The following is a 14,913-nucleotide window of genomic DNA, read 5'->3' as shown; positions in this document are numbered from 1 at the left end:
GTCACTTAGTTTTGAGGTCATGCAAGGAAAACTTGTATTTAGTGTACAGTAAATGCTTGAATAAAAAACACTTACAGTTTCTGTCTGTGTTCCTCTGCTGCTTGTGTTTGTTGTGGCCGCAGAACTGAGCGCCTGCAAAACATGCTGTATTTCAAAAATGCAACTCTGTCCTGCACCGCTTAACATGCAAGAACAAAAAAAAAAGTGAAGCCTACTGACATGGTGACTGTGACCTTCCAGTGTCTGGGTCGGGCAAGCTGCAGGCATGCATTCTTCGAGGCACAGCGATGACTGAAAAAAATTGGAAGTTTTACTACTGCAAGCCTAAAATAGACTGAGTACAAAGTTAAATTGCTATCTGTTGCCTCTCCTTTCTGTCTTGAAGAAGGAACCATCTGTTTATCTGCATACTGCTCACACAAGTGCATGGCCGGAATAAATAATCTGTAAAACTGATTCACTGAGCATGCAGAGTGTACTGAAGTTCAGCAGCTTACAGCATTAAGGTCCGACTTCAGCACGACAAGCATGCTGGGACTTCCAACATCTGTATCCTGCAAAGGAAATTTAAACAGCACTTGTGTCACACCATGGCATAACAAGAGTTAGAACACACTGCAAACAGTAAGTAAGAAACTATTTGCAGGAAGCAATACAGATAATCCCTATGGGTGGCCTACGGCTAAAGGTTCGGAAGCCTCACGAGGCCTTAGCCCCCACACACTTTTGCAGCAGCAGAATCACATTTTCTTTAGTTCAAATGCTTACGTGGTTACAAAAGTTATGAAAGTGAGTAAAAGAGATGACAGCAATGACTTAATGAGGCCTAAGCAATCAGTGATAGCTGTAAAAGTATTCTTTCATAACTTTGTAGAAGAGGAAAACAATGCTTACACTGCAGGAAGCACACAGAAAAACCATACTACTACTGCTTTTAATTCATTGCTTTTCTACAGGCTATTACTGACAAATAGTGTTCTTGAACATACAGATACCTTTGATTCAGCTAAGAGTCCAAACATATACCATGTGTTCTAGCTGCTTATTTAAAATAACTTTGTTTCATTTAAATGCCTCATAGTATGTGCGTTAGTATTACTTAATATTACTTCTAATATAGACTGCTAAGTAATATTGTCTTAAACAATGCTTTTTCTTTGAGCCTGTGAGGCAATTCCCCCAAATAAATATTGTCCTTCAAGCACCACATGCAAAAATGCAACTCTGAGATAACAAAAACCTAGGAACGGCACTGCCATGTAGAGGACAATGTGGACAGTCTCAAAAGGTGTAAGCGACAGCCCATTATTGTGCTAAGCACTGTAGATGCCATTGTGCAAGTACGTCACTCCATAAGTGTATGTTAAAAGTGACTTCATTCACCTGATCGACTAGAGCGCAGTTTAAATCTTCATTAGCAGCAGGTGCGACGTCTTGTACTGCATTAGGTGCAGAAGTATCAGGGCTGGTCTCCGTGTCTGGCTCCACAACCTAGATAAATGCAACAGAAGAGAGTGACAAACCAACTTTTTCTTCACCATCTGCCTCCTGAAGTTGATTGCACGATCCACTCAATTTTTTATGGACGTGATGTGTGTACACTTCTCAATTTGCACATGCATTACGAACAAAGCAACTTATTGCATCCATTTAGCACTCAAATAATGGAGGTGATCCACAGCACGTATCCCATTGTTAAGAGAATTAAATAATAATTCCAGAACATGCAGCTGTGGACAGTGGTATGCTGCGTTATCTACAGGTACAAATGCCTTTTCTAATACGTAGTACCTTGCATACATTAAGCTCATAATTAATATCATGGAACAATCCAATTAAGCACTCGGGAGATTGTTTCTCAAGAATAGGTGATTAGGTACAATGATATCTTGTCATGACTCATACAAAAAGCAGAATGTACAGAGGTTGAAATTCACGTTATTACATTAGAGTTGAAACATATTTTATGCATAGGTATTAAGCATTAACCACCTGTTCTGCATGATGAACTCAAGCAAGAGATAACATCTTTTACATAAATCATGTCCAGTTGGGCTGATAATTGATTAAAGCTATGAAATTTCACCTTTGCAAAGCCAGCAGACAAAGCCTCAAAAGAGATTAAAAGAAACCATTGCGACAAGGATTGGAGAAAGTCTAGATTACCAGTTTTGACAAAGCCTGCATCAATTGTGGCACTGACACCAATGTTTTCATAGCAGCTGCGCACAGTTCATGCAGCATTCGAAACTCGGGATCTCAGCAATATTTTTTAAAATGTACAAACGACCATATAAGGCAGGGATCTCGAGTCTTTTGGCTTTGTGAAATACAGTGGCACGATTTTATCGCATATTGAAAAATCCTCAGTATTTTTATGCAGAACTTCACAACGAATTTTTGCGATATCGAACTCCGCCTGTCTGTGTGCTTGTTATGAGTAATTGATCCGGGGCGTGAACAGTGGGGTTACAGAGCATCAAAAGCTGTTAAGGGATAAAACACTGACAAAACGGCGAACTTTCTGCTCGTTTGCACTTCATTTCTTGCACTTTACTCATTTTCACAGCGCTTGTGCGTTGTTAACATTTGCGCATTTCGACCTTTTCGCGCTAAGCAATGAAAGCACATAAGACGTACAACTCGCCTAACTAGCGGCTTTTTTTTTTGCATTTGCACGAACAAGATACCATGACATGGGCGAAACGAACCTCACCTTCCTTTTTTTCGTCGGCACGTAGTCCCTTCTTGCGATACGTCTCCTGGCGGTCTTGACCTGAGCGAAAGTTGTCGCGCACAATTATTCTCCAGTACAACAGTCACCTGATTAAAAATTCCCGTGTTTGAAGGAACCACGCTTTCACACACGGCCACATACGCACGTAATGCTTACCTTCCGTTCGTAGCCCAGCTTAAGCATAGGCACGGAGTTCATGGCTGTCCGTTGTCCGCCAACAAAGTGTTCCGAGCAGACACGAGAGGCGGCCGATGGCATAAAATCCTTTCTGTTGACGCTAGCCAGCCAAAGACGTCGCTCGTCTTCATCCGACGGAAAGCGATGCAGTTGGAACAAGTTGCAGCCGCACTGACTCCGCGGCTGTTGATGCTGCGCACATGGCTCTGCGGCTATTTCTTTCCGCTTGCGGTAGTTGTTGGTGCAGCCAACAACAGCGCAGTGGTATCCTGATGACCTCGGCTCACAATTCATGTTCACAGTCAGCATCAAAACACGTAAAAGCAGCTTTCTCGCGCAAAAAAACAGCAGGACACGCACGGCACTCAACGCGTATCTCGCCGCTTACGCATGCCAGGAGGAGAGCAGGAGGAGAAGCGGCGCCGCGCACGCGCTGGTTCGAGGCTATTTTCCTCCTCGCGCCGAAAACGGTCTATAAAGGATATGACGGCCAGTCTACTGTAAAGTGCTCTCGCAGCCTCCCGGTTTTCGTCATGGCGCTCCAGCTTTTCTCAGCTTTCCTGCTTGCCTTCACCACTTCAGCTGCTCTGGGCGACGAAATATCGGTCAGTGTATAGACTTAAAGTAGAGCGTAAAATTTAGCGACTCTTAGGCGCTCGTTCTTTATTTTCTGTTGGCATGATCGCATTCGCTTCCGGTGCAATAGAACGAGCGGAACCAGTGCGCTGATTCTTGTTGGCGGGCTATCTGCGCTAACTGTGCGTCAGTATTTGTCTATTTTTTAGCGCGAACGCACTAATCCGTAGATTCAGAGCCTATTAAGATCGTTTCTGACCGACTGTATGACCGAGAAGCGCGAGCGCTCCGTCCCGCGAAACTACCCCCTCATCTTCTTCTACGGAGCGCAAATGCGGGCTTTTGCACTGGTTCCAATGTAGCGAACATTCTCTGTCCACCTTATATTTTTTTCTCTCGATGGGCATGGAGAATTCCGAAGGAATGAAGAGGGAGAAGGGGCGTGTTTGGGAACAGGCGCTTGCCGTGGAAAGACATGTTCTAAAGATACAATTCAGTGCAGAAAACAAGCACGCAAAGAGAGAGTAGACAATTCAGAGTGGTATGAGCATTTGCTGCTTACGCTCGACTGCACCATTCGAACGCACCATATGGTAGCATAAAATTTCACATATGATGTCAACAGAAAATAAAAAAAAAACGAAATGAGGAGAACGAGCCGCCGCGGTGGCTCACTGGTTGTGGCGCTCGGCTGCTGACCCGAAAGAAGGGGTTCAATCCCGACCGCGGCGGTCGAATTTCGATAGAGGCGGAATTCTAGAGGCCCATGTAGTGTTCGATGTCAGTGCACGTGAAAGAACCCCAGTTTTTTCCGCGGACCTTCACTACGGCGTCCCTCATAGCCTAAGTTACTTTGGGACGTTAAACCCCCATAGAACCATAAAACCGAAATGAACAGAAGGATAACATGGCATTTTCAACTTGATCTGCGTTTTAAGTCCGTGCTTGCCCGCAGCACACCGAATGTTCAATTTAGAACTTTGGTTCAGAGGTTTGTTTGGCTTCCAAAGCAAGAGTCTGGTTTAGCAGCTCGACCCAAGGAACTAGGACAGAGAGGAAAATCAACTCTATTTGACTACAAGCTGGGAGAGGAGATATGGAACTTAGTGTTTCTAGTGTTTTCGCTGCGAGCGTTGCGTATGGCTGCAGTGGCCCTCAAACAGGAATATGCATTGAATAATTTCATATCATGCAACTAGTAAGCCGAAATTTTGGTTGTGATTTCTGCGATTTCTGGTCTCGTCGAGAAACACTGGGTGATTAGCAACCTTATGTTTACCCTAGTGCCAGCCACAAGTTGGCGGGCCGGGAAAGGCATGTTAATGAAACCTACTTTTAAGATGTCATGTTCGTGCCATTCGTAACATATTCTGGTAGACAACAAATTTAGGTACTGCGTTGTTTAAATTTAAATAAAAAACTGAATGTTCCATGCTGTGTCTTTTTACTATTTATGGTGATAATATTCCTTATAGTTACTGATGGTTTCAAATTAGTTGTCGCATGCTGTACGCTTTCTCTTGTAAATGTTGCCTGGACCTCGTCAAGCTGCGTTAGCAGCTTTTACCCAGGAAACCATGTAGAAATGTCTGGTGAATTAATTGAATTTAGATAGATAGATAGATAGATAGATAGATAGATAGATAGATAGATAGATAGATAGATAGATAGATAGATAGATAGATAGATAGATAGATAGATAGATAGATAGATAGATAGATAGATAGATAGATAGATAGATAGATAGATAGATAGATAGATAGATAGATAGATAGATAGATAGATAGATAGATAGATAGATAGATAGATAGATAGATAGATAGATAGATAGATAGATAGATAGATAGATAGATAGATAGATAGATAGATAGATAGATAGATAGATAGATAGATAGATAGATAGATAGATAGATAGATAGATAGATAGATAGATAGATAGATAGATAGATAGATAGATAGATAGATAGATAGATAGATAGATAGATAGATAGATAGATAGATAGATAGATAGATAGATAGATAGATAGATAGATAGATAGATAGATAGATAGATAGATAGATAGATAGATAGATAGATAGATAGATAGATAGATAGATAGATAGATAGATAGATAGATAGATAGATAGATAGATAGATAGATAGATAGATAGATAGATAGATAGATAGATAGATAGATAGATAGATAGATAGATAGATAGATAGATAGATAGATAGATAGATAGATAGATAGATAGATAGATAGATAGATAGATAGATAGATAGATAGATAGATAGATAGATAGATAGATAGATAGATAGATAGATAGATAGATAGATAGATAGATAGATAGATAGATAGATAGATAGATAGATAGATAGATAGATAGATAGATAGATAGATAGATAGATAGATAGATAGATAGATAGATAGATAGATAGATAGATAGATAGATAGATAGATAGATAGATAGATAGATAGATAGATAGATAGATAGATAGATAGATAGATAGATAGATAGATAGATAGATAGATAGATAGATAGATAGATAGATAGATAGATAGATAGATAGATAGATAGATAGATAGATAGATAGATAGATAGATAGATAGATAGATAGATAGATAGATAGATAGATAGATAGATAGATAGATAGATAGATAGATAGATAGATAGATAGATAGATAGATAGATAGATAGATAGATAGATAGATAGATAGATAGATAGATAGATAGATAGATAGATAGATAGATAGATAGATAGATAGATAGATAGATAGATAGATAGATAGATAGATAGATAGATAGATAGATAGATAGATAGATAGATAGATAGATAGATAGATAGATAGATAGATAGATAGATAGATAGATAGATAGATAGATAGATAGATAGATAGATAGATAGATAGATAGATAGATAGATAGATAGATAGATAGATAGATAGATAGATAGATAGATAGATAGATAGATAGATAGATAGATAGATAGATAGATAGATAGATAGATAGATAGATAGATAGATAGATAGATAGATAGATAGATAGATAGATAGATAGATAGATAGATAGATAGATAGATAGATAGATAGATAGATAGATAGATAGATAGATAGATAGATAGATAGATAGATAGATAGATAGATAGATAGATAGATAGATAGATAGATAGATAGATAGATAGATAGATAGATAGATAGATAGATAGATAGATAGATAGATAGATAGATAGATAGATAGATAGATAGATAGATAGATAGATAGATAGATAGATAGATAGATAGATAGATAGATAGATAGATAGATAGATAGATAGATAGATAGATAGATAGATAGATAGATAGATAGATAGATAGATAGATAGATAGATAGATAGATAGATAGATAGATAGATAGATAGATAGATAGATAGATAGATAGATAGATAGATAGATAGATAGATAGATAGATAGATAGATAGATAGATAGATAGATAGATAGATAGATAGATAGATAGATAGATAGATAGATAGATAGATAGATAGATAGATAGATAGATAGATAGATAGATAGATAGATAGATAGATAGATAGATAGATAGATAGATAGATAGATAGATAGATAGATAGATAGATAGATAGATAGATAGATAGATAGATAGATAGATAGATAGATAGATAGATAGATAGATAGATAGATAGATAGATAGATAGATAGATAGATAGATAGATAGATAGATAGATAGATAGATAGATAGATAGATAGATAGATAGATAGATAGATAGATAGATAGATAGATAGATAGATAGATAGATAGATAGATAGATAGATAGATAGATAGATAGATAGATAGATAGATAGATAGATAGATAGATAGATAGATAGATAGATAGATAGATAGATAGATAGATAGATAGATAGATAGATAGATAGATAGATAGATAGATAGATAGATAGATAGATAGATAGATAGATAGATAGATAGATAGATAGATAGATAGATAGATAGATAGATAGATAGATAGATAGATAGATAGATAGATAGATAGATAGATAGATAGATAGATAGATAGATAGATAGATAGATAGATAGATAGATAGATAGATAGATAGATAGATAGATAGATAGATAGATAGATAGATAGATAGATAGATAGATAGATAGATAGATAGATAGATAGATAGATAGATAGATAGATAGATAGATAGATAGATAGATAGATAGATAGATAGATAGATAGATAGATAGATAGATAGATAGATAGATAGATAGATAGATAGATAGATAGATAGATAGATAGATAGATAGATAGATAGATAGATAGATAGATAGATAGATAGATAGATAGATAGATAGATAGATAGATAGATAGATAGATAGATAGATAGATAGATAGATAGATAGATAGATAGATAGATAGATAGATAGATAGATAGATAGATAGATAGATAGATAGATAGATAGATAGATAGATAGATAGATAGATAGATAGATAGATAGATAGATAGATAGATAGATAGATAGATAGATAGATAGATAGATAGATAGATAGATAGATAGATAGATAGATAGATAGATAGATAGATAGATAGATAGATAGATAGATAGATAGATAGATAGATAGATAGATAGATAGATAGATAGATAGATAGATAGATAGATAGATAGATAGATAGATAGATAGATAGATAGATAGATAGATAGATAGATAGATAGATAGATAGATAGATAGATAGATAGATAGATAGATAGATAGATAGATAGATAGATAGATAGATAGATAGATAGATAGATAGATAGATAGATAGATAGATAGATAGATAGATAGATAGAACTTTTATTCACGTCAATTGCCAGACAACATAAATCAGGCCTACCAAAGCCTCAAAGGGCTTGAGTGGCAGCGCCTGGCAGACAGCTAACATTGGCAAAACAAAGGAAAATAGAGACGTTGCAATGAACTTTGCAAAAAAAGAAAATGGTCACCAAACAGAATGAAACAAATATATAACTATTACAACATCAAGAAAGATTACAGTGATTTGAAATTAATACAGTAAATAGCTGAAATAACTACGGGGCAGGAAGCAACACGGAGACATACCGCAAAGTTTTTTTCAGGGTGTATTTAGTTTTCATGCGGAGTACAGTAGGAGGCAAGCTATTGAAACAGGCAGGTACATAGTAATGACGTGTGCGCTTTCCGTACCGGGTTGAGGAGCGAGGAATGCAGTAGCGGTATTTTGGTCTTAAATCCCGAGCAGGGACATATGGAACGGTGAACTGACTGTACCAGAAGTGTTTTAGCACAATAGTTTCTGTTAATAAAGAGTTAAAACTTGGAAGCTTTAGTCTTCTAAAAATATCAATGTCATTACCAATGGACAGGTCGTAAGCAATATTCTTTAGAAGCAAACGCAAAAGCGAATTCACCCTATGTTGCCAGCAAACCGTGCAGTGACCATAAACAGTAATTCCGTACCTAAGTACACTATAGGCTAGAGCATGTACAACACATTTACGGACAGAAAAAGGCATAAAATATCTAATGTTATACAGGACACACGATACAGCACGAAGCCTTTGGCAAACAAAAGAAAGGTGCGATTTCCAAGAGAGATCACTGTCGAAGGTCAGGCCAAGATATTTGACCGAATGCGCATATTCAACTGGTACACAGTTGCAATTAAGACAAGAGGAAGTATGCAAATAAACAAGGTCAGTTAATTCAACTTGTTTTAATGGGTTATGAAAACAGATCAGTTTTGTTTTAGAAGTATTAACATTAATAAGATTAAACTTAAACCAGTCCATGGCTTTAATAGCAGCTATCTGTAATGCTGTAACAGCATCAGTGTATTTCTTTGCACATGCAACAATAACAGTGTCATCAGCATACTGAAACAGCAAAGATAGCACACTGTTAGCAAGGTCGTTAACGTATAGATTGAATAATAAAGGACTTAATATAGAACCTTGCGGGACTCCAGAGGCAATTGCCGTGAAATCGCTATGGAATCTTGAAATCGACACATATTGGCGCCTATCTTGTAAAAAGTTAGTAAGCAGTTCCAAAAACGAACCTCGAAATCCCAGCGCAGAAAGTTTATCAAGCAAAAGAACGTGGCAGATGCTATCAAAAGCCTTGCTAACGTCCAGAAAAAGAGAACATGCGACTTGATTCTTATCAAAAGCTGAATTTAGCACGTCAGAGAATTCTTCAAGAAGAACCGTTGTTCCTTTTCCTGCTATAAAGCCGTACTGACAAGGTGATAGAACACTGTGCGTATTCAAAAAATTCGTCATGGTGAGTAATAGATGCTTCTCAAAAATTTGGCCAATGCATGGTAGAATAGAGATAGGTCGGTAATTACTCATAATGTTTCTGGAGCCACCCTTGTACAAAGGTATAACTTTAGCAGTTTTCATTGAATCAGGTATTATACCAGTAGAAATGATAGTGTTAAGGATAACTAGTAGAACACCTTTAATTACTTCAAAATTTCTGCACAATTCAGAAATCGTGAGGCCGTCATGACCAGGAGATTTGCTACGTTTAAGACTGAAAAGTATACACCTTAAATCACTTTCAGTAATATCAGGAAGGAAAGCAGATTCTATCACACTGAGAGGCATAGGACAGTCGGTAGGAGGGGTTCGAGATGCACCAGAGACCAGAGAAAAAAAATTGTTGAAGTCATTCGCAATGCTCTGTCCATCTTTATGAAAATGCGAGATGAAATATGTATCATTGTAGATAGCAGCGCTCCCTCCTTTCAGACTATTCACCAATGACCATGTTTTCTTGCTGTTAAAACGTGCGTCATTAAACTGAGACCTAAAGTGGTTGCGCTTGGCCAGACGGATCATGGCGTTGACACGGTTTCGTTCATGTTTAAACTGCAGTCGTAGCTGAGAACAGTTTGGGGCACGTCTTGATCGAGCCCAGAGCAGATCCTTCTCTTTAATGGCTGCCAATATTGCGGGAGACATCCACTTATTGTCTAAATTTCGTTGTTTAACATTCACCATGCGGGAAGATTCTGCTTTGTGTGAACGAAAAACATCGACGAACCGATCATATAGGTCCGCAGGGGACACACTGTGTATAAAAGAATCCCAATCATGCTTTGCTATTCTTTCGTCAAGACGCTTATAATCAAGTACTGAGACCTTTTGCTGGCTGTGCATAGATGCAGGATGGCTGGAACTATCTGTTAACGAGCAACAAATGAAATAGTGGTCTGCAAGCTTGACCTCAACCACAGCAGACCGCACCGACAGGTTTTGAGAACGCACGTTGATGTGGTCGATGCAAGACGCGACCAGCTGCCCAGCTAAGTATTCCTCACGTGTAGGGCTGTGGATTGTAGTCGCTAGCCCCCACTTTGATAAAGTGTCCAGATAATCTGCGACCGTTGACACAGTGGGGCGTAAAATATCGATATTCATATCACCGATAATGCACACGTGTTCTTCGCGGGAGAACGATGATAATGCAAAATCTAGCTCAGCTAAAAAGATTCGACCGTTACAACACGGAGGGCGGTAAATTGTGAGAAGAACCAGCGACAACCAAGGTGTACTTAGGCGGAGCGCAACTACTTCTGCTTGAGTGAAAGGAACACTAATTTCAGAAACGGACCAAGAATCCTTAACAAAAACTGCGATTCCTCCTCCCATTCTTTGTAAACGAGTGTAAGAATATAACTGGTAGCCTGGCAGCGAGAACTGTAGTAACACGTCTGACGAAGCGTTCACTTCCGTGAGAGCAATGACGTCAAAACTTAAGTGAAAAGGGTGAATTAACGCACAAAAATGGTCCCAGTGTTTCCGTATACTGCGAATATTAACATGAGTAAACTGAAATGAATTGCCTGTTTGATACTGAAAGAACTTCCGGACTTCAGAAAAATCGGAACACTTCACGAAACCTGTATCAGACATGGTTATGTTAGTTTCTCAAGATCCGAAAACTTGTTGATGCGAATGAGAGGTGCGCCTTCGGACCGCTTTGCAAGGACCTTCCCATTTTTGGTCCAGACGAACTCAAAACCCTTTTGTTTGCCCCGAGACCTTGCTAGTCGGAACAGCTCGCGATTAACCCGAGACAGGTTATCGTTCAAAAACAGCCGAGGAGACTGGTCGTCTTGCACCAAATCAGGAAGGCCCTTCCGAGCTCCGAGCCATTTCTGCTTAACAGAAACGGACTGAGTCTGTACTAGGATCGGTGGGATATAGTCGCCTCTGGACGGTAGCCGATGGACTGCTGAGATATCTGCTGGTTGAAAATCGGTAATGTTTAGTTTGCCTGCTAAGGTACTTAAGAAAGTGTGCAAGTTTTCATCAGATTTGACCGGAAGGCCGTGAATCTCGAAGTTACATCGTCTGCTGTATTGTTCGAGATCATTTATCTCTCCACTCATCCTGTCAATCACTTCTTTCTGGGAAACTACTGTTGAAGACAGTGATTGAACTTGTGACCGAAGATCTGCAAGCTCAGCCTGATTAGTGGTCACTCCAGCAAGCACAGAGTCATACCGTGACGAAAGGAAGTCAATAGCTGACTGTATGTCCTCGACTGCTGAAGCAACCTTTTCACTAGCTTCCTTGACCAACAACAGTTCTTCCATTTTCCCCATCAGTGCTGATAAGTGGTAGTCAAAGTATCCAGCTTCACATTCAGAGCAGACAGTTGCTGCGAGAACGAACCACCATCGGGGTTGGATGCTACGTCAGGTTGCGCCACCGAATCATCCTTGCATGAAGGACACTTCCATGTTTCACGTGTTACCGTACTCATCTTCTTGTAGGCGTTATCAGTAACTGACGAGCAGTTTTTCTCCAAGTGAAATTCGCCCTCACAGGCACAGCAAGTCATAAATTTCCCATCTTTCGGTATGGCTTTTGAGCAAGAAGTACACAAAGAAGACATGGTGCAGTCAGCGGCAAAACACGAAAAGTGATGAATTACAACAGGTGTAACCAACACTCACCTGCCAAAAGCGAAGCAAACGTTTAGACCGGGACAAAGGTTTGCCGCTGACTGCAACGGTCCACGAAGTTGACGGTCTTTAAATAGTCGGTGATCGGCGCCAGGGGGACATCTTTGGCAGGTCCAGAGCGAATGAAGGCAAGGATGGCTTGCGATGTCGAAACAACAGCTTTCTTGAGCCGCATGCGCAGATCAGTCACCCGAAGCAGTTGCGAAGGTGATAGCCGTTGAAGATACGAGCCGCTTTCCGGCTGATACTGTCCCCTGGCTTGCAGAGCTCACCTGCCAAAAGCGAAGCAAACGTTTAGACCGGGACAAAGGTTTGCCGCTGACTGCAACGGTCCACGAAGTTGACGGTCTTTAAATAGTCGGTGATCGGCGCCAGGGGGACATCTTTGGCAGGTCCAGAGCGAATGAAGGCAAGGATGGCTTGCGATGTCGAAACAACAGCTTTCTTGAGCCGCATGCGCAGATCAGTCACCCGAAGCAGTTGCGAAGGTGATAGCCGTTGAAGATACGAGCCGCTTTCCGGCTGATACTGTCCCCTGGCTTGCAGAGCTCACCTGCCAAAAGCGAAGCAAACGTTTAGACCGGGACAAAGGTTTGCCGCTGACTGCCATTTAATTGAATTTAATTGAATAAAGCAAAGCTTCCAGTCTGTACCTGTAGTTTGTAACCGCGAGTAGCGCCCTGATGAAGTGAAATATAAATGATGATTACGCAAGTGGTAATGTGAGAAATTAGCGCTAGCAGGCATACGATGATTCCGAAATTCGCTGTTAATGGTACACTGAAGCTTCCTGCAGGCTTTCTTGTTTCTGTCATATATGTTTAGGATCTTGGTGAGCGGTGTAATAGCAGGTCAAGGCTCCGGGATTGTTGAAACTCAGAGTGCCGGCTGCTGGTCCTGCTATCATAGCGCATACAATTCTTGCCGCACACCGTTCTGTTGCTCAAATATTCCTCACACAATAATGCAGGCAGCTTCCCAACTGGCCAGTGAGTTAGCGACGTACGTATTTCACATCCAGTGAAACATATTATCAATTAAAACGCCATTTCCAAATTCCGAACGATCGACAGAAAGAAATTTGGAGAGATATAGTGCGAGAGTGGAGCTTTTGTTATTTTTCTCACATCCAGGATATCACTCGCTACTCACCTCTTTTAGCGCATGTCATTCATTTCGCTCTTTAAGTTCCAAGTCCGTAAATCCCAGATCTTTGCTTACACGTCTCTAGGGTCCAAAGTTGGCGCGATTACGATCGCTGCTTCAACAATATCGGATCGTGCGAAGGTCGAAGCCGAACAAATTTCCACGTTTATCACTATACCGAGTATCTGCAACCAAATTTTGAACTTTACAGGCGAAAACCTACGTTTTCGTCTTTGAATTTTCTTAGTTAGGTGCTTTCATTGGCTAATCATGCGTGTGCGACGCATGTTACTTCGATCTTGAACGCGAAGCGACGGGAGATATTCCCTTTTTAGAGACGACGTCGCCGGGCTTGTATCCATATGACGTCACCAGGGCAATTTAAAGGGCAAGTGAAGCGGTTTTAGAATTCCATGAGTTTAATGTTGCCGAATGTGCGAAATGTGCTGGTAAAGCCTGCGAAATCGTTTTGCTCTAGCATTTGAAATGGTGGCGTAATCGCCGAATAAAGTCGTCGTCGGCGTTCTGAAGTGCACAGCGACGGGCGGAGGCCCCGATAATGACGTCACGCATGACGGCACTACGTTTCCAGCGAATAAAGGTTTATTTCATGGAGGAAAACCGACGCCATCAAAGGTGGAGCTCACAATGCATTGTTTGCCGCCATCTGACGACGCACAGCAGCATGCAGGCGTAAGCAGCAGACATCTGAAGTTTCGGCGATAATGACGTCACTGCCGAGTTTCCTCGCACTCCTCAAACGTAGTGAGGAGAAGCCTGAACATCGTCGTGGTTTTAATCGACGATTATGTCACTATTATAAATGCTAGTTCAAAAATACTTTGCAGGGTTTATCTAGAAGCTTGATAGATTCCAATTCTTGAATAACCTCGAATTCTCACAAAACCGTTTCAGCTTCCCTTCAATAATACGATCGCTGCCAGTAGGAGGTGTTCACAAGGTCGATTTTGATTGTTTTTTATGTATCGTGCTTTGTGGCATTCAAGCTTTAGAAATAAAAGAACAAGCTTGTACACTGTTTACTGAATTACAGTAGTGATGCATGCCTTTCAACCAACTTTGTTAGTGTGTTCGTGTACAGGGCATTGCAATACTCCATTATCTTTGAAACTTTTCTGCATCCCCTCTTGATTATTTAATGGTGTTCACGGCTATTCAATGTTTGGATATATTTGTTCTTTCAAATTCTTTTACCCTATTATTTTCTGTGGTCTTCTCCGTGTCTCCTTTTCTCCCTAAATCACTCGGCAAAGCCGATTAGCGCTTCACCGCTGTTCCAGCGCAAACTAGAT

General features: G+C 39.8%; 2 protein-coding genes across 2 annotated transcripts in view; one reads left to right on the top strand and one right to left on the bottom strand.

Annotated features, from left to right (window-relative positions):
* Positions 1-485: 485 nt before the first annotated feature.
* On the bottom strand, positions 486-3,208 carry LOC149362035 (uncharacterized). The gene is made up of 4 exons (XM_089568209.1): positions 2,894-3,208; positions 2,717-2,776; positions 1,384-1,491; positions 486-554 (listed from the first exon to the last, which is right to left on the bottom strand). The coding sequence occupies exons 1-4, from the start codon at positions 3,206-3,208 to the stop codon at positions 486-488; spliced, it is 552 nt and encodes a 183-aa protein (XP_089424335.1).
* A 225-nt stretch (positions 3,209-3,433) lies between these two features.
* Positions 3,434-14,913, top strand: part of LOC149362034 (uncharacterized) — a 45,177-nt gene continuing 33,697 nt past the window's right edge. Inside the window, exon 1 of the mRNA XM_089569641.1 lies at positions 3,434-3,519. Coding sequence (XP_089425767.1) covers positions 3,448-3,519 — 72 coding nt within the window. The 5' untranslated portion in view covers positions 3,434-3,447. The remainder of the gene's footprint in view (positions 3,520-14,913) is intronic.

This window comes from Amblyomma mixtum, chromosome 2 (genome assembly GCF_055824585.1).
Source record: "Amblyomma mixtum isolate Tamu chromosome 2, ASM5582458v1, whole genome shotgun sequence".
Classification (NCBI taxonomy): Eukaryota; Metazoa; Arthropoda; class Arachnida; order Ixodida; family Ixodidae; genus Amblyomma; species Amblyomma mixtum.
Note: the sequence above shows the minus strand (reverse complement) of the source record. Positions and strands in the feature narration are given on the sequence as shown.

Excerpts from the sequence above, each read along its gene's own strand:
- LOC149362035 (XM_089568209.1), bottom strand. The coding sequence starts at position 3,208 with ATGAATTGTGAGCCGAGGTCATCAGGATACCACTGCGCTGTTGTTGGC. Across the intron at positions 2,777-2,893 it reads AGCTGGGCTACGAACGGAAG|GTCAAGACCGCCAGGAGACG; the intron begins GTAAGCATTACG and ends ACTTTCGCTCAG. Across the intron at positions 555-1,383 it reads ACTGCGCTCTAGTCGATCAG|GATACAGATGTTGGAAGTCC; the intron begins GTGAATGAAGTC and ends TTTCCTTTGCAG.